The 23,013-nt window shown below is 40.4% G+C and overlaps 1 protein-coding gene and 1 long non-coding RNA gene across 4 annotated transcripts in view; one reads left to right on the forward strand and one right to left on the reverse strand.

Annotated features, from left to right (window-relative positions):
• LOC132401890 (fizzy-related protein homolog) overlaps positions 1-23,013 on the forward strand; it is a 49,465-nt gene that overhangs the window by 16,847 nt on the left and 9,605 nt on the right. For all 3 annotated transcript variants that reach the window (XM_059984216.1, XM_059984215.1, XM_059984217.1), the window contains 9 exons: positions 4,383-4,505; positions 5,479-5,542; positions 12,122-12,249; positions 13,407-13,489; positions 14,519-14,702; positions 16,607-16,672; positions 17,792-17,894; positions 20,618-20,802; positions 21,090-21,323. In XM_059984216.1, the coding sequence (XP_059840199.1) occupies positions 4,383-4,505; positions 5,479-5,542; positions 12,122-12,249; positions 13,407-13,489; positions 14,519-14,702; positions 16,607-16,672; positions 17,792-17,894; positions 20,618-20,802; positions 21,090-21,323 (1,170 nt within the window). The remainder of the gene's footprint in view (positions 1-4,382; positions 4,506-5,478; positions 5,543-12,121; positions 12,250-13,406; positions 13,490-14,518; positions 14,703-16,606; positions 16,673-17,791; positions 17,895-20,617; positions 20,803-21,089; positions 21,324-23,013) is intronic.
• LOC132401891 (uncharacterized) overlaps positions 1-23,013 on the reverse strand; it is a 42,053-nt gene that overhangs the window by 6,523 nt on the left and 12,517 nt on the right. The window contains exon 2 of the long non-coding RNA XR_009514740.1: positions 3,924-4,018. This is a non-coding gene — a long non-coding RNA (uncharacterized LOC132401891). The remainder of the gene's footprint in view (positions 1-3,923; positions 4,019-23,013) is intronic.

The raw sequence follows: 23,013 nt of genomic DNA on the forward strand, positions 1-23,013 counted from the left end.
CGCAGTGGGTGCTGCACAACAAGAGCCCATTAAGAAAGCAAACCAAGCACCAGTAGAATATAAATGAAAGGTAAAAACATTATGCTAAACTTGATTGGGCCTTAGCTTGTCAGACCTTGCTTAAACCACATTTAGAATATTGTATGCAGTCTAATCTCCATATTGCAAAAAAATAGAGAGGCATTGGACTAAACGCAGAAGATATCCAAGCCTGATACCAGAAATGCAAGATGTGCAAACAGAGCAGGCAAAGTCTTTTCTGAGGTCAGTAGCAAAAACACTGTGGTCAATGCTACCACTACAGTATCTTTTCCATTTGTCACATGAGGAAGATTATATTGATGCTATCTCTCGATGGGAAAAGCCTCATTATTATTTGGGGCCAACTCTGCTGCCCCTGGGAGGATCTTAGAGATGACTTCACCATCAGCAGACAGTAGGAAAACCCCCCGTAATTACCCCTACCCAACTTATCTCCTTCGCTGAAAGAGGTCCTGATGTAGTGTCTCTCACATCCAAGTAAGGTTCCGGGAACCCTTTCCCCTCAGTTGACAAACATGGAGGAACCACAAGTTACTGTGGTATGCCGACAGCAGACAGCATCAAGTGGAGAACCAATACTTTTCCTGAGGTTTTCTGGGTAAAAATTTGTTTGATTTACAGTCATTCTGGATGAAAATTTGGGTGGTTGTACAGTAGTCTGCAGGCTTCTGCTGTGCTGAGCAGTAGGCTGATTGTGGAATTTGTAGAGGGAAGGTGATTTTCAGTTGACTGGAAGCAGTTTGGGAGAAGGTTGTGAAGTAAAGAGGCACAGTTTTCAGACACAGAAGGGAATGCTGACAGGTTTTGTGGGATACAGCAGCTGAGAGGAGGGTAGGGAACTGAGGTAGAAGAGGGTTGGCAACATCACTCTTGCCACATAGCATCTGAAGAGCTTGGTTAAGAGCAACATTATCCATGCTGAGTGCTTATTTCTATGTCTTTACTTTCTGGAGATTTTGTTTTTTTCTCCCTTTAGTTGTGGATTGTATCATTTTGTTCTTCCCACTGACATCAGGCTCTCCTCTAATTTACCTCTTGTGTTTTATCATCTGCCTTAAGTATAGGTGTTAGTTATCTGCCAGTCATTTGGGCTCCACCATTTGTTTTAAACAAATTGTTGAGTATTTCTGTGTCTTCTCAATTTCTTTTAAAACAGTTTATCCTCCAGGTTTGATTAGTCTATTTAATATTTTTAAATATGTTTGTGTGATTTCATGTCCTACTTTCTGAGATTATATCGAGTATTTCAGTCAATATTTCTTTTCCTATCCTGCTAATTATATACTGTATGTATAATATTTTGTGTTCCTTAAACATTTAATTTCATCTTTCCTCTGTCTTCCTAATTCTATTTTCAGCCTCTCATCTTGTTGTGTCTATGCTCATCTGTCTTACAGTACTTGCTGTCACTTTGAATTAAATTGAATTGACTTTATTTCTTACATCCTTCACATACATGAGGAGTAAAGATCTGTCTATGTGCAATTTATAGTAAATTGTAATAAATAGTATGTACAACAGGACAGTCAGTATAGCATAAAAATATAATTGTATCAGCAGGAGTTAATCAGACTGATGGCCCAGTAGAAGAAGCTGTCCTGGAGCCTGTTGGTCTTGGCTTTAATACTGCAGTACCGTTTCCTGGTTGGTAGCAGCTGGAACAATTTGTGGTTGGGGTGACCCGGGCCCTCGATGATCCTTTGGGCCCTTTTTACACACCTGTCTTTGTAAATGTCTTGAATAGTGGGAAGTTCACATTTACAGATGCGCTCGTCAGTCTGCACCACTCTCTGCAGAGTCCTCAACATTTCCCTTCTGGGGTCATCTTTGTGTCTCGTTAGTTTATTTGTTGGTTCTTGTTTTTCAGCAGGAAATATTTTTTCAGCACATTTCAAAATGGTTTACATTGCTCTTCTGCTGTGTCATTATTTACCAACTCTGTTCATTGTACTTTCCCCAAGTACCATCTTAACCCTTTCTTGTTAGCATCCTTACCTGCTCAAGATCATTCATTATTGCTGGGTGTAGTTCCTTTATTACCTAACTTGCATAGTTAATGAATTGAAAGAATATACTGCATATAATGGGAGTTTCATTATATTGTCTGTTTCAGTGGTGAATCAGTGAAATTCTCTGCCACAGGCAGCTGTGGAGGGCAAGTCTTTATGTATATTTAAGGCAGAGGTTGATAGACTCTTGGTTGGTTGGGGTACGGAGAGAAGGCAGGAGATTGGGTTTGAGAGCAAAAGTTGGATCAGCCATGATGAAATGGCAGCACAGGCTTGATGGGCCAAATGGCCTAATTCTGCTCCTATATCTCATGGTCTTATTGCCACTTCTAGCCAGTCAGCTGCCCCAGTAGGATGTTTGATCCTGTATATAATTTGCCTGCATCTGTATGAATTTCACTTGTCTTAATGATACAGTTTTATCCAACTGCCGTGTGAACATTTAGCTGTATCATCTCACTTGTCTCTCGTGATTCTGTTATGCCATGAAACACTTAATTTCCAATACTGTTTTCTTTCTACAGCTGTATCTTGGTGAACCCCACTAAATCTGATTCCTTCCATTGTCCTTTTCTCCAATTTCTCCATTACTGTGGACACTGGTCTGCTGCTCTAGAGTTTAACAGGTTCTTCAATAGAGTTACATTATTCTTCTGCAAACTCCTTCCATTCTACTACAATCCCACACTCATCCCTGCCACTGACACCACTCCTTTAGTTAGGTAGCGACATTTCCCTCAGAGCTGGAAATGTAGGTGGTAAAGGAAGGGAAAAGTTTGTTTGGAGGAGGTAGTGAGCAATTTAATGATTGCAATCGAGAGGGAAGAACTAACATAGGCAATCTTCACATTCTCCGATGCTAACACAGCATCACAACACCTAAAGGAATTAATTTGAGTTCACCAGTTAGGCTTATGGTGAACCCATGTACATGAAATGCCATACACCAGAGGAGGTGCATTTAAGGTGAGAGAGCAAAGTTTAACAGATATGTGTGGGGCAAGATTTTTTTTACAGGGAATGATAGGCATATGGAATGGGCTGCTAAGGGTAGTGGTGAAAGTTGAAACAATAGTGGTGTTTAATAATCTTCAAGAAATAGAGGGATATGGATCATGAGCAGGCAGAAGAGATTTAGTTTAATATAAGCATTGTGTTCAGCACAGACGTCAAGGAACAAAGGCCCATTTCTCTACTTAACTATTCTAGGTTCTGTTTTCTAAGAAATTTGTGTTGCTTTAGTGCCTAAGATGATTACAGGTAGAAGTTCACAAAGCTAACACTATACTTAAGAAACCATAACAAACACTTCTGCCTAAGAGAGACGATAAAGCAAAAGCAATAAATTGGAGATTAGACAGCTTAATGTCAGTAGGAAGAATAATGAAACAAGTGCAACATTATTTTGAAATATATATTTATTTTTGAAACTTGTGACCTGCACTATACTGCTGTCGTAAACCAGCAAATTTAGTGATAATAAACCTGATACTGCTTCAGATTCTGAGGTGATGCCAAGGATAAGAGTATTAAGCTGTGAGAGGATACCAAAAACATGAAGTATGTTCATTGGTTATGATTTAATTAATAGCTAAGAGGAGTATTCCTTATAATATCCATTTTATTGGATGTTCAACTTCTCAAGACTTTTTGTACCAAAGTCGGCTCAGTCTCAAACAATGCATTTCATTGGATGCACAACTCAAGACACTACAGACAGCAATATATGGGAACAGTGTGAACACGTAGCAGGTCAGGAAGCAATCAGTGGATGAGATGCAAAATTAAATGTTTCACATCAATGATGCTTCATCAGAACAGATCAGTTTATTATTTGGTCCCGAAATGTTAACTTACTTTCTTCCCACTGACCTGTTGAGTATCCCCAGCACTTTGTGTTATTGCAGATGTCCAGCAAGAATTCTTTTTATTTTTCTGTTTTGTAACAAAGATTGGAGAGTTGAGCTCTACAAGAAAAATAGAGGTTACAATAATCTAGACAAAAGTATACAAAATAAGTATCCACAATTAATGTTGCCCTAGGGGAAAGCATGTATTATTTCCACAGATGTACCTATGCATGTGTTTTTTTCAATGTGGTATTAAAGTGTGATTTGGAGAATGTTGCACATGTGAAGAGTTTAATGTATCTTTAAGATTATGGTTAGTAATTCAATAGTTTCATGATACTGTTATCTGATAATGTACCCTATACATTCATTCTTTATTTCTAAACAGCTTCTGTTTATAATCCCCAAGATTAGATGGATTCTGAGTTTAAGTTATTTATTTTAAATAACTGCTACTGATGTGAACGTTCTTTTGAAACAGTCTGCCTTGAGTACACGACATGTAACGTCAAACTCACCAGCGACCCTTCCTCGCAAGACAGGTGACCGATTTATCCCAACGAGGGCGAGTTCTAACTGGAGCATCAACTTCCATACCATAAATGTAAGATAATATTGACAACTAATGTGAAAAACTAACATTGGCTGTTGTTAGCTTCTTATAAATCCTTTGCAAAATAATAATGAGGGTTACTGTCAAACAGAGTGATATTTGAGCATTTTGGTGGGGACGTGAAATCTGTGGGCACACTAAGCATGGCATTGCTGGAATACAGTAATGGCAGGATTCCTCAGTGCTCCAACAAGATACTTTAAACTCCGCTCCACTGGTGTACTGAAAATCTCCTGAGTAACTCAAAGTATCTTGTTGGGACACTGAGAAAAAACGCCTTTACTGCTACTGAACTGCAAATGTTTGGCTGGAACTTTGGGAAGATGGTACTTCCAATACACCCGTAAGAAAATTTGCATTCATTCATAATAATAGTTGGAAAAACAGTCTCAGCACATACAGCATTTGGCAATTAAAAGTCTTTTGTTTCAGAAAACACATCAATTATTCAAGGGCTTGTAAAAATTGCTTAGTAATTTTTTTCAGAAGATTTTACATTTTTTGAGAGTAATAAAGTATCAGGTCCTGCATTGAAAGGAAGCATCACCACCCAATTGTCAAAGCTTCAGGATTTCTTACCAATGTGATGACAGTTTATTGGAGTTTGTCTCTATCACTTCCTTCATAGTTTGTGGCAATTATCCTGCACCCCTTTTTCATACTAAAAAAAATTACTTTTTGCTCAATGAGAGGGAACATATTTCTGGCAAGATGCACAAATGTTACTCTGATCCCTCAGTGTAATGATGACTGAGAAAGGTAAGAGAAAACACATTGTCCCCACCTCTCGTTCTGAAGGGTACCAATGAGAAAAGACACTCACAAGTACGTAAATTATTTCTTAAATTTATTGTAACCTTGTAACAAATGCTCTAATCAGTAATAACATTATCGTATTAACAGTACTGTGTTATATGTGGAAAGAGAATGTTGCTTTAATAAAGACTTTGTTGTATTTTAACAGGAAAATGGAAAATCCCCAAATCAGAATCGAAAAACGAAAGAAACAAGTTCTGACAGTGGGAAAGGTACAGTTTTTTGTCTATATTATCTTCAGCATGGTTAAATTAAAAGTCTCTTTGAATTGGGTATCCCTTAATGATCATTGTCAGAAAGTAAGAGTGCTTTGTGATCCTGTGACCTAGAGTACAATACCACTGTTCAACATCATGGTAGCTGTAACAGCACCAATAGAGAAACCATTACTATTGATCTGAAGATATCACATACCATAACTTAATGTCCTGAACTTTGGAAGGTCACTATGTGAAATGAAAATAAATTCTCGAGATAGAATGACTATGACCCCTTGGATCCACATTCAATCCCCTATTTATGAGACTAGGTCTCAATGAGTTTCTTTTGGTATAATAGATTGCAGTGTATTATTTTTACAATGTGAGTGGTAACTGTGATTAATTTTGTTTAAAGCTCATTCTATGCTGTTAACAGCAAGAATAAAACCCAATAATGAACCAGTCTTGAGCTCACAATATTTCCTTTTCTTGCTGTGGAATTATACAATTATCATCTTTCTTTTGTAATATAGTAATGAAGACAAGATGTTCTTGGTGTAACAAAATGGGGCAGATCTATCACTGGCCACATGCCTGTGGTCCAGGTGGTATTTCCCAACTTGATGATTGGCATAGTTTTCAATTGGAAGCCTAGCAGCCAGCATTACAGAGTGGGAGGTGCAAGTAGCCAACTGTGTTCACAATGAATTTGGATTTAATGTGAACTGCCATACAAGAAACCAGCTGAGAAGATGCTGGGCAGAACTCAGCCTGCAAGTTCAGAACCACCTCATTCATCTGTCGGTCCTGAACTGCCTGGCATTTACAGTGAGATTAAAAGCCTGTAGTTTGGTTCTGAATTGCCAGCAAGTTCCAACTCATTGCCGTTTTCAGCATAGCTAGTTAACACTTGAGGAAATTTGATATCTGCACAGAATTTCCTTGTGCATTTTCCTTTGGCTTTACATTTATAAATAAATGTAATTATATTTAAGTTAACATCCTAATCCCAGACACAACCCCAAGGTTGAATAGAGAAGGGTACTGTCGGTATGCTCCTTACGACTTCTCAGTTTGTGTCTAATTTGCTTACTTTAGGAGGTTTAGGGATTGTTATCTATAATGTTGTCATGAGTTTGCATACTGCTCATTTCCCCATGGATCCACCTATGGTTTGGCCTGCACTTGAAGTTGTACAAATGGAATATTTTTTTAAGTCGCACCCCACTCAGCATTTATAAATCATTGTAGGTAAAGATTCCATTAGATAGTCGGTATCTGGCGAGTAGAGCTCTTAAGACATTTGTCACAGTTTCTCGTGTGTGTTACACTGAGTACTTGTGAATTTATGCTTTTGCGTTGGTTTCAGGATGTGGCAGTTGTGATTGTGACACTCTTAATTGTTCTGTTTGTTGTTTTTGCTTCTGATCACAAATAAGCCAAAATTATACTGGAAGATGATGCTGGAGAGGTAGCAATTGGGGACAAAGAAATGGTGAATGAATTTAATACATATTTTGGGTCAGTCTTCACTGTGGAATGCATTAGCAGAGTGCCAGAAATTCAAGAGTGTCAGGGGCAGAAGTGAGGGTAATAACTATTGCTAAAGAGAAGGTGCTTAGAAAGCTGAAAGGTTGCCATAAGTCACCTGGACCAGATGGTCTTAAGCTCAGAGTTCTGAAAGTGGTAGGCGAAGAGATTGCGGAGGCTTTAGTAATGATCTTTCAATAATCTCTAGATTATTGGACTGGTTCCAGAGGACGTGAAAATTGCAAATGTCACACTACTCTTTAAGAAGTGAGAGAGGCAGAAGAAAGTACGTTACAAACCAGTTAGCTTGACTTCAGTGTTGGGAAGATTTTGGAGTCTGTTACTAAGTATGAGGTCTCGGAGTACATGGAGACACATGATCAAATGCACTAGGTCAAAGTCCACATGGTTTCCTTAAGAGGAAATCTTGCCTGACAAATCTGTTGGAATTCCTTGAGGGGGAAAAACACAGGATAGACAAAGGAGTTAGTGGATGTTGTTTACTTGGATTTTCAGAAGGCCTTTGACAAGGTGCCGCACATGAGGCTGCTTAACAAGATAAGAGTACCTGGTATTACAGGAAAGTTACCAGCATGGATAGAAGACCGGCTGACTGCTGAGCAGGAGGCAAAGGATGGAAATAAAAGGGGCCTTTTCTGGTTGCCTGCTGGTGACTAGTGGTGTTCCACAGGAGTCGGTGTTACGACCACCTCCTTTCACATTATATATCAGTTATTTGGATGACGGAATTGATGGCTTTGTGGCCAAGTTTGCAGATGATACGGAGACTGCTGGAAGGGCAGGTAATGTTGAGAAAGCAGGGAGTGTGCTGAAGCACTTGCACAGATTGTGAGAATGGACAAAGCAGTGACAAGTGGATTATATTGTTGGGAAGTGTATGGTCATTTTTGGTAGAATTCTTTGGTAGAAGGAATAAAGGTGTAAACTATATTCTAAATGGGGAGAAAATTCAAAAAAGGATTCCCTAAAGACTACCTTGTAGATAAGTCAGTATTTAAGAAGGCAAATGTAATATTACTATTAATTTCAAGAGCACTTGAATATACGAGCAAGGATGTGATGCTCAAGCTTTAAGACAGTGGTCAGGCTGCATTTGGAGAGGGTGCAGAGGAGGTTCACAAGGATGATTCTGGGAAAGGAAGGGTTAATGTGTGAGGAGTGTTTGACGGCTCTGAGCCATACTGGAATTTAGAAGAATGAGGGGGGGTGGGGGAGTCTGACTGAAACCTATCAAATATTGAAAGGTCTGAATAGAATGGATGCGGAGAGGATGTTTACTATAGTGGGGGAGTCTAGGACTGGAAGCAGAGCCTCAGAGTAGAGGGATGTCCACCTAGAACAGAGATGAGGAGGAAATTCTTTAGCCAGGGAGTAGTGAATCTGTGGAGTTGATTGCCACAGATGGATTTGGAGGCAGTCATGGTTTCTTGACATAACCAGGAGATGCAGGAGGTTCTTCGAGAAGTTTAAGCCTTTATTTGCAAACAAAAGCTGAGACAATTAATGAGCATGTCACTAATTGTCCGCCGAGCCTAGTTCACAGTATTCTTTATAGTAATTTCTTATCTTAGTCGCATTAGCATACCCTCGTCTCCTATCTCAGTTACATTAGCATACCCTATCCACTTGCAACGCTTATCACCAGCATGTTAGCTTCTCGATTCGCCACCAATATTTCTACTCAGTAGCCCATACTCACTCTAGTCTACTCCCTGGAACTCGTGTCCCCCTTCCCGGCCTTGACTGGTTCCCATACCATCACACCACTCCATAGCCCATACTCGCTCTAGTCTACTTCCTGAAACACGTGTCCCCCTTCCCGGCCTTGACTGGTCCCCATACCATCACACCACTCCATGATCCCATCTACCACCGTTATCTCTACATTCTTACTTTCACTGTTAGCTACATTCTCAAGGCACTGATGTGTTCAATAGTACAGAGACAATTTAGAAATTACATTCTGACTAATAAATTGAATACATAGTAAATATAAGGCTGGTTACATAGTTTTGGTTACACAGCAAACAATGCAACTTTATTCTCCAATAAGGCCAAGTCACTGAGAATATTTAACCAGAGGTTGTCAGGTTCTTGATTAATCAGGATGTTCAAAGCTTATGGGGAGAAGGCAGGAGAATGGAGTTGAGAGAGTAATAATTCAGCCATGATGGAAAGGTGTAGCAGACTTGATGGGCCAAATGGCCTAATTTGTTCTTGTGTAATATATATTTTTTTGTAATTCATATTCGGGATATTTGCAGAACCAGCATTCTCTGTGAATGAGTGGCATTAGTAGCATGGTAGTGTAGTGGTTAAACTATCGCTGTTACAACATCTGTGACCCCAGTTCAATTCCTGCCTCTCTCTTTAAGGAGTTCGTACGTCCTCCCTGTGACTGTGTGAGTTTCCTCCAGGCACTCTTGTTTCCTCCCACATTTCAGAGATGTGTGGGCTAGTGGATTACTTGGTCACATGGGTGTGGTTGGGCACTGCGAGCTTGTTGCGCCAGAAGGCACGTGACAGTACTGTATCTCTGAATAAGAAGTTAATGGTGGAAAGGCTTAGAAAAGAGTTGGAGGGAGGGCAGAGGAGGATGCGATTTCCATCCAGGACCGTCAGGATCTGGAACTCAGTGTCTCAGAGGTGCTCGAGGCAGAATCCTTCATGCAATTAAAATGGACTTGGATGAGTTCTCAATGAATCATGACTTGCTGTATTAGGGTTCCTGAGCTTGGAGAGTTGCCTCTGTACCATGGTTTAGCTATAGAAAATACAGGTGTAAGGGTTTAGCAGGTTATCTGTTCAAGGAAGGCTAAGAAGTTGGGCACTGCTGAGGGAACCCCACCACGATCGTGGATGCCATCTTTTGGGTGAATGTCAATCAAAGGTCCACACTGCCTGTTAAAAGATCCATGGCAAGATCGAGGAATTTTTGGTGACCTAATGGCCTGAACACTGTTGACCCCATCAGTATCTATGTCTCATACCCCAGGGTGCTGTTTAACGACCTCATCGCGGCACTTTAATAAGTTCATCCCTCAGATGCTTCTGGGTAAACTGTACTCCTTGGGTCTCACACCGCTCTCTGTAACAGGATCTTGGGCTTCGAGACAGAAAGGCCAGTCAGTCCGTGTTGGCAGAAACATCTCTACCTCCATCACACTGAGCACTGACACCACCCAGGGCTGCTGTTATTCACACTGTTGATGCATGACTGTACTGCAGGATCCAGTTTAAACCAAATCATCAGGTTAATTTGGTGACATGGCCTCATAAACAATGATGCCAATACATCGTACAGAGAGCAGGCTGAATGGTGCAAGCTCAACCTGAGAGTCAACACGGACTTTAGGCTGACCACTCCTCTCTGAACACAAGCAGTTGCTCCGCGGAGAGAGCTAGAAGCACCACGTTTCTGGGTGTGCACATAACAGACAATCTCACCTGCTCCCTCATCTCTTTAGTCAAGAAAGCACAACACCACCTCCACTTCCTGAAGAGATGGAGGAGAGTGAGGATTCCCCGCTGCCAGCATTCTGATCCAATTTTTACAGGAGTGCCATTGAGGGTGCCCTGTGTGGTACAGGAATAGCAAGTCATCTGACCACGAAACCCGACGAAGGATTGCGAGGACTGCTGAGAGGATCTTCGGGGTCTCTCTTCCAGCCATCAAAAGATAGTTATCATGAGTGTTGTATATACAAATCCCTTCCATCTGTGCAACAATCTCTTCAACCCCCTACCATTGGGCAGGAAATACTGTAGTATTAGGGCAACAACTGTTAGGGTGGGAAACAGCTTCTTCCCCCAGACTGTAAGATACTGAACTCTCTGCATCACCATGTATGAAGTGTCAGTAGTGTTAGACCATTTACTTTTAAATGGTGTCATAAATGCACCTTATAATTTGTTGTAATATTAGTGTTGAGTGAGAGTTAGATATACTGTGTTGTATACCTTGGTCCGGAGAAACATTGTTTCATCTGGCAGTACACATTGAATGACAGTAAACTTGAAATTGATAACCCTTGCTGTCTACTGCTGTTTAGAAGCATAGAAAACGTACAACGTAATACAGGCCCTTCGGCCCACAAAGTTGTGCTGAACATGTCCCTACCTTAGAAATTACTAGGCTTACCCATGGCCCTCTATTTTTCTAAGCTCCATGTACCTATCTAAAAGTCTATTAAAAGACCCTATCATATCCACCTCCACCACTGTTGCCAGCAGCCCATTCCACGCACTCACCACTCTGAGTACAAAAACTTATCCCTGACATCTCCTTTGTACCTTCTCCCCAGCACCTTAAACCTGTGTCCTCTTGAGGCAACCATTTCAGCCCTGGGAAAAAGCCTCTGACTATCCACACTATCAATGCCTCTCATCATCTTATATACCTCTATCAGGTCACCTCTCATTCTCCGTCGCTCCAAGGAGAAAAGGCCGAGTTCACTCAACCTATTCTCATAAGGCATGCTCCCCAATCCAGGCAACATCCTTGTAAATCTCCACATCCACATCCTTCCACATGGCTTCCACATCCTTCCTGTAGTGAGGCGACCAGAACTGAGCACAGTACTCCCAAGTGGGGTCTGACCATGGTCCTATATAGCTGCAACATTACCTCTCAGCTCCTAAATTCAATTCCACGATTGATGAAGGCCAATGCACCGTACACCTTCTCAACCAGAGAGTCAGCCTGTGCAGTTGCTTTGAGCATCCTGTGGACTTGGACCCCAAGATCCCTCTGATCCTCCCCACTGCCAAGAGTCTTACCATTAATACTATATTCTGCCATCGTATTTGACGTACCAAAATGAACCACCTCACCTGGGTTGAACTCTGATCTTCTGCCCTACTGGAGAAGAATGTACCCTTGGTTTTCATCCAATCATGGTGTATAGTTGTTGGCAGAAAGGTGCCCCATTGTGTTTGGGTGTGGATTCCAAATGATCTGAAATAAAATAAGTTGCTGTTTTCCGTGGTAATAATGGGATGGTGGTATTGCCGTAATGGGAGTTTCTTGTCCATTGGCAGATGGTGTGGCATACGCGGCCTTGCTAAAGAATGAGTTACTGGGAGCAGGCATTGAAAAAGTGAGTGATCCACAGATGGAAGATCGGAGATTCCAGATGCCGATGCAGGAGCGACGCAATCTATTCAGAGTAAGAGATCTTTGACGCCATTATTTATGGACTGGCTAAACTAGCACCTTTTCCTCTGGTCAGCCATATTGTCCTACGCACAGTCAGATGGTGTCTCCTGTGTTGTAACACTAAACTTGACAGCATAATAACTGGAGCTGAGTCAGAAAGCTGCCCCTGAAAGAGTCACCATGTTGAATAATTCTCTGCCCCGCCACCCCAGTCTGTAATGTCTGTTGTGTCTGTAATGCATTTTGAACTGAAAGTGATGTATATTTTGCTTGGATTTCAATGTAACTACCCCTGATTGATAGTACCGCAGTCGAATAATAGATACAGCACCTACAAATAGCCATATTTCACTGCATGTTTCTTTGTTCTGTGACAAAATGTTCCAAATGAATAAATAAACCTATGTTATCTCGTTAACATAGTACCGATGAAGGGTCTCAGCCTGAAATGTCAGCTGTTTATTTCTGCCTGACCTGCCAAGTTCCTCCAGCATTTTGTGTGTCTTGCTCCATAATTAATTAATGTCTCATTGCCCAAGATTTGTCCCATGTCCAGGAAACACCCGCCCCCCGTTTAAGATATTAAAAATGGATTAATCAACTCATATTGCTTTGTGCACAACAAGATAACATTGATAGCAAAAAGTTCCCATACATCAGTTGACGATGTGTTGTCATAAGGTCTCACTTCACTCCTTGATTTATTCTTCCACCTATGATTACTTAATCTTCCAAAGGAGGCTGATACCCTTAGTAGGCACCATGAGGTTAATTTTTTGACCCAGATCAATAACAGTGAGTTCTGTAAGCTCCACGCTGACTTACCCGCATTCTTGTGTACTTTTATTTTGTTTTTGAAAAACTTTAGTATGTTTCTAGCTTGAACTATAATATGGACAATAGGTACCGTTTTTGAACAAAATTTCAGATAAGCATAAGCAAAGAAAAAGTAGTGAAATATTTTAATTAGATATTATTGAACTTGGATTCTTCAGTAACATCGCATAAGTCTAAAAATAACTGAAATGTATTCTGTTTCTAAAGGCTTACTCTCTACAAGGATTTCACTTGGTAGTAACTCTGCTTCACTGTGTGTTGCTCATTGCAATAAAATGAGGTTTTCTTTCTAGTTTTAACTTTTGCTTGGTGTTTTGCATCTTTTTTCAGTATGCTTTGAGTACAAAGAGATCTACTACTGAAAGTGGGAATGAGATTTCACCGTATTCATTATCTCCTGTTAGTAATAAAAGGTGGGTAAAAGAGGACCATGTTCAATTTGTTTCTCTTTATTTGAAGAAGAATAATGAAAAACCATAATTGTAGATTGGTTTTGAAAATGAGTATTAGACTTGTGTGCTGGCTCTTTCACCCAACAGTCTGCCTCCAAACTTCACTGTGTTTTCCACTGCTTTCGTAAAACAAAGTATTAGGTTTTATCAGTTCTCTTCGTTGGTGAATTGTTCTTAGTCAAATTGCTGAGAACTTAAATTCCATTTTGCTGCTTCCATGAACAATTGAGACAAATATTTGTAGCCTATTAATGAAAAATAATCTTTTTCAGATTTAATTATTTCTGTTCATTCTCAAATTGCATCTGAATATGAACAGTTATGATGCAACTTGTATTTTTTGATAATTATACATTCAGTGAAGGATCTCAGTGTTAGAATCGAATTATTTTCCTGGCAACATTTTAAAATGTACATGCTTTAAAGAAAACAGAATAAGTAAAGAGAATAGGATGTAGAACAATGGATTTAAAGTGGCTCCAGGAACGAACCAACATAGACAGAAGAAACTGATCATGTTCTTGGCATTTACATATCCTGTGGTTCCCTTTCTCCAATATTTCAGTTGGAATTAAATGGTTAGAACACAGGCTTGGCAGAAATGTATTAGAAGTAATGATTTTAAAAAGGGATCAATCAGATATATTTTAAAGAACCATTGGAAAGAAAAGCTATGAGTTTGTCACTTGGAAAAATATTTCTTTTGCTCTGTATTTTTAGTTCTTTACTTATTTCTGAAGTGCTTAATTACCAGGTTCATTTAACATTTGTATTTGTAAATGGTTCTCTTTGGCTCATTACTGGGACTAGCTCTGGAAAATGTTAGAACATAAGTTGAATATTTTTTGTTACATTTTAAAGCTGAAGGTTTTATCAATGATTTAAAAATTCTTTTCTAGGCAGAATTTCCTTATTTGCCCAGTATAGAATAAGCAAGCTATATCTCTAACTGGCCATAAATTTAACCTGCTTTCAACTTATTTTGAACAGTCAAAAGTTGTTGCGGTCACCACGGAAACCAACAAGGAAGATTTCAAAGATTCCATTTAAAGTTCTGGATGCTCCAGAATTGCAAGATGACTTTTACCTCAATCTGGTGGATTGGTCAGCAGTGAATGTGTTAAGTGTTGGTCTTGGTGCGTGTGTTTACCTCTGGAGTGCATGTACCAGTCAGGTAAGGTGCAGCCTGGTTATTATGTTACAGACATGACGTGTCAACATGGGTTATTGTTCAGCCAGTGTTTCCTTGGTGACAGTGCTGTTCCCAGCTTGCATTGCTGCAGCAGGTCAGATGTCTTCAGTGCCAAGATGACTGGTGGACTTAGCACAAGACCAGTATTTTATGTGATCACTGGCATTGATTAAAAAGGAATGTGCAAGTACTATAAATCTGAAATAAAAACAGAGAGTACTGCAAACAGCGGATCAGGCAGTGTATAGAAATGGAAATTTAGTTTTTAATATTCTGATACTGTCAGTTTTAAAATAGGTTTATTGCTTTGTGTTGCTGATCATTTTAATGATCTAAGTTATTTTGAACTTCTTAAAATGTCCTTAATAATCAGAAGCAGTTAGAAGTAGTTCAGATGCCTTCATTAGTGGCAAAGTTGAACATATCATCATATGCATAAGTACAATGGGAAACTTAGTTTCAGCAGCATCACCAGGCGCATAACATCAGAGACACAACAATCGCAAGAAGAGCAAATTATATGTGGAAGAACACTTTAAAGTGTGGGGGTGAAAGCACAGTATATTGTAATGTAAAATGGACATAATGTTTCCACACTGAGGACGTGATTAGGGTTGTGCAGGTTTGTTTAAGAACCAAATGGTTGATGAGAAGTAGTCGTTCTTGACCTGATGATGTGGGACTTGAGACTTCTGTACCTTCTACCCAGTGGTACCAGTAAGATGGCATGGCCTGGATGGGGAAGGTCTTTGTTGATAAATGGTGCCTTCTTGAAGCAGTGCATTATGTGGGTGACACTGATGGTTGAAAGAGACATGCCCATGGTGTCTCCAGCCCTCTTTGCGCACAGTGGGTCAGGGACAGTATTGTCTCCTGATGGGCCTTTGTTTTGCTCATGTATAGAGGATTCAATTCTGGCTCACAAGTCAGTAAGAACTTTTGGGAGAAGTGAGGGTAAACTAATGCCAGTTCTTTGGAGTTTGATATTCACAATTTACAAGTGCTTATTAGCAGTAGAACCAGGAGCCTAGGAGAGAACAAAGGCCACTCTGCCCACTGAGCTTTCCAGGGGCAACTGAACTACCGTTTCATCTCCAGAAACTACAGGGGATCCCACTGTGAATACAGCTTTGTTTTAATAAATTTCTCTTTATTTGCTTCCTTTTTCTATTCTTTCAATATATTCAGTGACTTACTTTCATTTAGAGCTGAATGGACAGTGATCACTTGCAATTTGAGATCAAGGACTTTCTTGCCCCATTTATTGTTAAAAGGGTGGCACAGATAGAACTGCTGTGACCCACATTTGATCTCCCAGGTGCCCCGACGTCCTAAAGACCTGCTTGTTGGGAGGGAAATTAGTCACTATAAATTACCTCTAGTAATGAGGCGGGGAGGGGCTGAGAATCAGGGTGAAGTAAGTGTGCATTTTGGAGGGAATGGGTTATAGTGGAATGAAATGTGGGAATTGCTGTGAGAGCCTGCAGAATTAAATGAGTCAAATATCTGCCTCTTTATATTGTAAGGAAATCTGATATAATGAATTTTTTAAATTTTGTTTTATAAGCACATTTTATCATTGAATTATTTACAACCACAATCTCTCAGTGCTGGGCAAACAATGAATTGCTTTTGTTCTTGCGACATGAGAGAGCGCTTAATAAGGAACCTTGCGTTTGGCCTGAGTACACGATTGTTTCGATGAATCATGTGGTTTCTCTTTAACAAAGGATTCTGGTCCTTTGGGACAATTATTCTGCAAAGCCACCTGAGTAAGAGTGTTAAATTGGGGGTCAATGAGGGGTGAGCTCTGATTTATCGAGGGATTGGATCTTGTTTTTAAATAGAGAGCTGAGCTAATTGCGCTTGGTCTTTTTGTTTCCTAGGTAACGAGGCTATGTGACCTCTCCATAGATGGGGACTCTGTTACATCAGTTTGTTGGAATGAGAGGGTACGTGTAATCTGGCTCCCGATCGCTCTTTACTGAATTCAATTCCTGTTCTGTTCACTGATCAAATGTCCAGTCAAATTCATTAGATTTTATTGTACATTTATTTACAAATATTAATATTTTTCTTTGATAAGGCTATTATTCACAAATAAATTAATACTAAAATATTGTGAAATACTGTATTGCTAATTACCTTTTAGTCAATTGGTGTGTCATGGATAATTTCTACTCTGTGCAAAAGGTTAATTGCTATGCAGTTACTTAACTACCGACACTGGGTTAACTGTGCAAATGAATAGATAGAAAATGGCCTATAATCTTTAATTAGAAAATTTGGTATATATTTAAATAGAGCTTTGAGTTTCCATTTTAAAAAAAAACAGATCTACAAATTCTATGAAGTTAAAACATGAAAGTATTTGAGAAGCCCTGTAAGCTAGCATTAAAATGAAGATGACATTTTTAGGGAGTGATTTCCCCCTTGCCTTGTGCAATTAGTGGAATTATTTTTGACCAAATTCAATGCAGAGGCTGAGGGGTTATTTTCAAGAAAATGAAAAATGATCTGTAAGCAGGCGTGGTAGATGGCATGGGAGCACTGAGAGGTTCTACACATTACAGGTACACGCCTCTGTCTTTCCCTCCCTCCATTCTGGTAGTGTGCCTGATCCGTTCCTTGGAGGTACGTTTTAGACATTGCTACAGAATTTTCCTTTGTCTCAATGTTCAACCCTTGTTACCAGTGCTACTGTTATTCACTTGGCACGCGAGGTGAACTATGGGAGTCTGCTGTCTTACTAGCAAAGCCCTCGCTGGTCTTCAGGGCAACGTGCTGGCACAGCTGGTAGAGCTGCAGCCTCACGGTTTCTGTGATCTTGGTTCGATTCTGACACCTGGTGCTTTGTGTGTAATATGTACATGTGCTCCACTTTCCGCTCAAACATCCCAACATGCCGGTTGGTGGGTGAACTGGCCACTGCAATTTGCCTCTTGCATGTAGGTAAGTTGTAGAGTTAATGGGAATATGGGAAAATAGAATTATTTTCTGTGTGTTCAAAGGACCTCTTTCGTGCTGTATTATTCTGGAGATAATAAATAATACATTTTTAATATGCTCAGGGGAACTTTGTGGCGGTGGGCACCCATAAAGGATACGTGCAGATCTGGGATGCAGCAGCTGGGAAGAAGCTGACCTCTCTCGATGGACATTCCGCTAGGGTTGGTGAGTACTAACTAGTTGCTGGTTGTGATTAAATTGGCAGATGAATGCGTGGGAGTATAGATAATTATCATCTGGTGCGGTCAGCATCCAAGGTGAATTACGCTGTCTTCCTGAATATTTGTAATTTGAACGTGTCCTCAATTTGCATTTTTTTATTCTGCCATGCATCTTTAAGAGATCTGGAATATTTATTGGTGATGAAATATATCCTCAGAAGGGAAATGAAGATCTGGAGTTTCCTTTCTTTCCTTTCATCCTGCTCCCCCAAGGGTCAATTGGAAGTTTCAACATGAAGTCTGATAGATTTTAGTTAGACAAAGGTTTACAAATAACAATCTTTGATTTAGCTAAAGTTATAAAACTGATTTAAGGAACTAAGTGAACTGCTGCTGTTTCTAAGTCCCCAATGTAACTGCCCTTGTAGAATTGTAGATAACCCTCCACTGTGGGATTCTGTTTTTTTAACTGTATGTATTGTGTAACCTTGGAAGAAAGATTAACAGCTGAGTAACTTTATATTGTACAAATAATGTTAGCTTTGCACCATCTTTTGATCACCCTTTTGGGTGATTGAGTGGGATTGGTCAAATCGGCAGAATCAGAATTAGGTTTATTATCACCAGCGTGTGTCATGAAATTAGTTAACTTAGCAGCAGCATGTCAATGCAATATATAATATAGAAGGGAAAAAATAAAATAATATAAAAGTAAATAAATCACTTACAGTATACGTATATTGAATAGATTAAAAATCATTAAAAATAGAAATAATAAAAAAGTGAAGTAGTATACAAAGAACAAACACGAGGAAATCTGCAGATGCTGGAAATTCAAACAACACATACAAAATGCTGGTGGAACACAGCAGGCCAGGCAGCATCTATAGGGAGAAGCACTGTCGACGTTTCGGGCTGAGGCCCTTCGTCAGGTCTCGGCCCAAAACGTCAACAGCGCTTCTCCCTATAGATGCTGCCTGGCCTGCTGTGTTCCACCAGCATTTTGTGTGTGTTGTAATATACAAGGGTTCAATGTCCATTTAGTAATCGGATGGCAGAAGGGAAGAGGCTGTTCCTGAATCGCTGAGTGTGTGCCTTCAGGCTTCTGTACCTCCTACCTAATGGTAACATTGAGAAAAGGGCATGCCCTTGGAATTGGACATCCTTAATAATGGAAGCTGCTTCTCTGAGACACCGTTCCTTGAAGTTGTCCTGGATACTTTGTAGGCTAATTCCCAAGATGGAGCCGACTAAATTTACAACCCTCTGCAGCTTCTTTGGGTCCTGTGCAGTAGCCCCTCCTCCCCAATACCAGACAGCGATGCAGCCTGTCAGAATGCTCTCCACGGTACCTCTATAGAAGATTTTGAGTGTATTTGTTGGCACACTAAATCTTTTCAAGCTCCTTGATTATTGTCGCTGTCCTGCCCTCTTTATAACTACATAGATATGTTGGGACCAGGTTAGATCCTCAGAGATCTTGACACCCAGGAACTTGTAACTGCTCACTCTCTCCACTTCTGATCCCTCCATGAGGATTGGTATGTGTTCCTTTGTCTTACTCTTCCTGAAGTCCACAATCAGCTCTTTCTCTTACTGATGTTGAGTGCCAGGTTGTTGCTGCGGCACCACTTCGCTAGTTGGCATCTCTCAATCCCATACGCCCTGAGATTCTACCAACAATGATTGTATTGTCAGCAGATTTTTAGATGGTATTTGAGCTATGCCTAGCCACACAGTCATGTGTATATAGAAAGTAGAGCAGTGGGCTAAGCACACACCCCTGAGGTGCGCCAGTGTTGATCATCAGCGAGGAGGATATGTTATCACCAATCCACACAGATTGTGGTCTTCGGTTAGGAAGTCGAGGATCCAATTGCAGAGGGAGGTACAGAGGCCCAGGTTCTGTAACTTCTCAATCAGGATTAAGGAAATGGAGAGGGGCTTGTGCCTCTACACTATCTGAGTATCTTCCAGCAATTTTAAACTATTGAAGTGCAGTGAAGTGCGAATTTCATGACACATGCCAGTGATATTAAATGTGATTCTGATTCATAGTCATAGGAAGTGGGGCAGGCATTTTGTGATGAGCAGCAGTTGGATTCTGCCCTGATTTGTTTTTTGGTGTTATCGATTGAGGTAAGTATTATAAGGAAAGGTGGTATGATGCTACTACCACTCTCCGCAAAAGTTCCAAGGAATCCTTTGTGTCATCCTGTGATTGTACCAGGGCTTTAAGACGTGTTGTTATAATAGCGTACAGATGTGGAAAGGTGATTTAATGATATTAGGTGTTCATGCGGACTAAAATGGCATTGTTAATCATGGAGGTTTAGGAATCCAACAAAATTTATATTGTCCAGGAAGAACAGGGCTGTTTGGTTTTAGTTGCTACACTGTTTTTTATTGAAGGTTTGTGTTTTCAGGAGGACAGGGTCAGCAACAACGGCTTAAAATAGAAATTCTTATGACACGGTTAAATCCATGAACACATTGCAAAGGAGAGTTTAAGACCTGTGTTTAGTGTATTACAGTGCTGATGTATTTTGATCTTCAACTGTCTGTATTACTACCATCACAGCTTTTAAAAACATTTTGCCTTTGAGTAAATGAGGTTATTATTGCTGAAGTGTTTCACAATGGCTCTGAAATGAAGTATTGGGGGACTGAAGTGTTTAGTTACACAACTGCTGATGTTTTTTTAATGCAGTGTTGCTTGATGTGCAGGGGCTTTAGCCTGGAATGCTGATCAGCTTTCATCAGGTAGTCGGGACCGTCTGATTCTGCAGAGAGACGTACGAACGCCCCCACTTCAGACAGAGCGCCGGTTGCAAGGTCACCGGCAGGAAGTTTGTGGGTTAAAGTGGTCCCCCGATCACCAGCACCTGGCTTCTGGTGGCAACGACAACAAGGTACCTCACACTTGACGTCTAGAGTCAGTACTACTGTGAGAGTTGTAAAACTGAATTTAGTGGCGTGGACTTGCACCCACACAATGAAGGAATTAAATGAATGGTTGGCAAATTGCTGAAAGCTGAAATGGTGTACTCTGTTCTATTAGCTAGATGACTACCAGTTTGAGTGAGGTGTGGATGAAAGTTCATTGGGAACTTGTCAAATTGTGTGACGATGTAAAGCTTTGTGAGGTTAAAGTTGTTGATTATATTTGTATTATGGCTGCAACTTATTTTCTTTTCAGCTGTTTGTGTGGAACAATTCCAGTCTGAGTCCAGTCCAACAGTACACAGAACACTTAGCGGCTGTAAAAGCCATTGCGTGGTCCCCTCATCAACACGGACTCCTGGCTTCAGGAGGGGGCACTGCCGACCGCTGCATCCGTTTCTGGAACACGCTAACCTGTCAGCCACTGCAGTGCGTGGACACCGGCTCCCAGGTCTGCAATCTCGCGTGGTCAAAGCACGCAAATGAACTGGTGAGCTTCTAAAATTGAAAGCTATGACAAATTAAATCTTCAGTATATCATTAATAAATCCAGTGAGCAATGTATGTGTATGCACAGATTTGGTTAGCCTGGACAGGAAATGATGGAATAAAGATTTGTTTTCTTCTGCATGTGTCATTCATATTGAAGATAATCTTAGAGTGGATTTATTTATTCTGTTATGTCTTCAGAATACCAAGCACTTTAATTTCTCTGGGAAGCACAGTCTGTGTCCTTTACACTTGTGGTAGGCTTCATATTTTCTTCAAACCAGATGAGGCTGTTCAGCCCATCGAGTCTGTGCCAGCTCTAAATTTTCCAACCAGTCCTTCCCCCTCCCCCCACAGCTTATTCATTCTGTCGTGCAGAGTAAACAGAGGTAATCCATTGCGAGAATATGCACACAGACAGAATCTAATCTGGACCATACCTGTGTCAGTGGAGCAATACAGTAGCAATGCTCTCTGCCACTCTGATGTGAGATCTGATCATTATGGATGTACCACTCAAAGGAATTTGCTGGGATTTGAGCTATAGGGAAAGGTTGAATAGGTCAGGAGATTGTTCCGCGGAGCATGAGGGGAGATTTGACAGAGGTATACAAAATTATAAGTGGTATAGTTAGGGTTAATGCAAGCAGTCATTTTACATCGAGGTTAGGTGAGACTAGAACTAGTGGTCATCCATTAAGGTGGAAGGGAAACTATTTAAGGGGAACCTGAGGGTGAGCTGCCTGTGGAAGTGGTAGGTGTGGCTTTGATTGCGACATTTAAGAGAAATTTGGTTAAGTGCATGGTTGAGAGGGGTATGGAAGGTGATGGATGAGACGAGGCAGGATAAGATGAGGACTAGATGAGCCGAACAGCCTGTTTCTGTGCTGTAGTGTTCTATGACTCGAGATGGCAAAGTTCAAGATAGATCACAGTTTATCCTTGGATATCAGACTTGGGATTTTAACAATCTATTTTTCTATTTTCCTTACTCTCTGTGAAATTACATAGAACCTTTGTAGCAGCAGATGGCAGTGTCCATAAGATAAGGTTAAAAATTTTTAAACTGCAGATGCTAAAAATCTGAAATAAATACAAAAAGTTCAGCAAACTTTCAGCATCTGGGAAGAGAAAAACAGTTAATATTTCAGGTTTAGGACCCTTCATTGGAACTGGGGGGGAAAAAAAGAAATGTTCATTTTGGGTAGCAGAGCACGTGGTCCTATTGAAGATATTTCTCATTCGTCTATCCATCCCTCCTGCACCTTCTCTGCTCGTGATTGTTCGGTTCCAGATGTAACAATAGCTAAAAGAGTACAAGTGTTCATGATTTCAAGGTGGAACTCGGTGGTCTTCAAGCAGTTACAATGAATCCCAGCTTACTCTGTTCTGAGGCTTATTGCATTTAGCAAGCAAACTAAAGTAACAACAATATTTTTGAAATTCTGGAGCTTTCTCCAGTATCCTTATAAAAGGCTGCAAAAGCGTTTGTTTAATTCTTGGTTTTGCATGTGGTGCCCATTAAAGGCATGACCTGGGATTGAAAAGCCTGCTTTACAGCAGTGCTACTGTTTAGAAAAGTTTGCATTGTGATGTTTATAGTAAAATAAAAGATGATTGTACAGTCAAGGATAGAGTATTGGAGCCAAATTGTATGGCTTCAAGGAGCTTATGGTTGAAGGACATCAGGT

Source organism: Hypanus sabinus, chromosome 11, assembly GCF_030144855.1.
Source record: "Hypanus sabinus isolate sHypSab1 chromosome 11, sHypSab1.hap1, whole genome shotgun sequence".
NCBI lineage: Eukaryota > Metazoa > Chordata > Chondrichthyes > Myliobatiformes > Dasyatidae > Hypanus > Hypanus sabinus.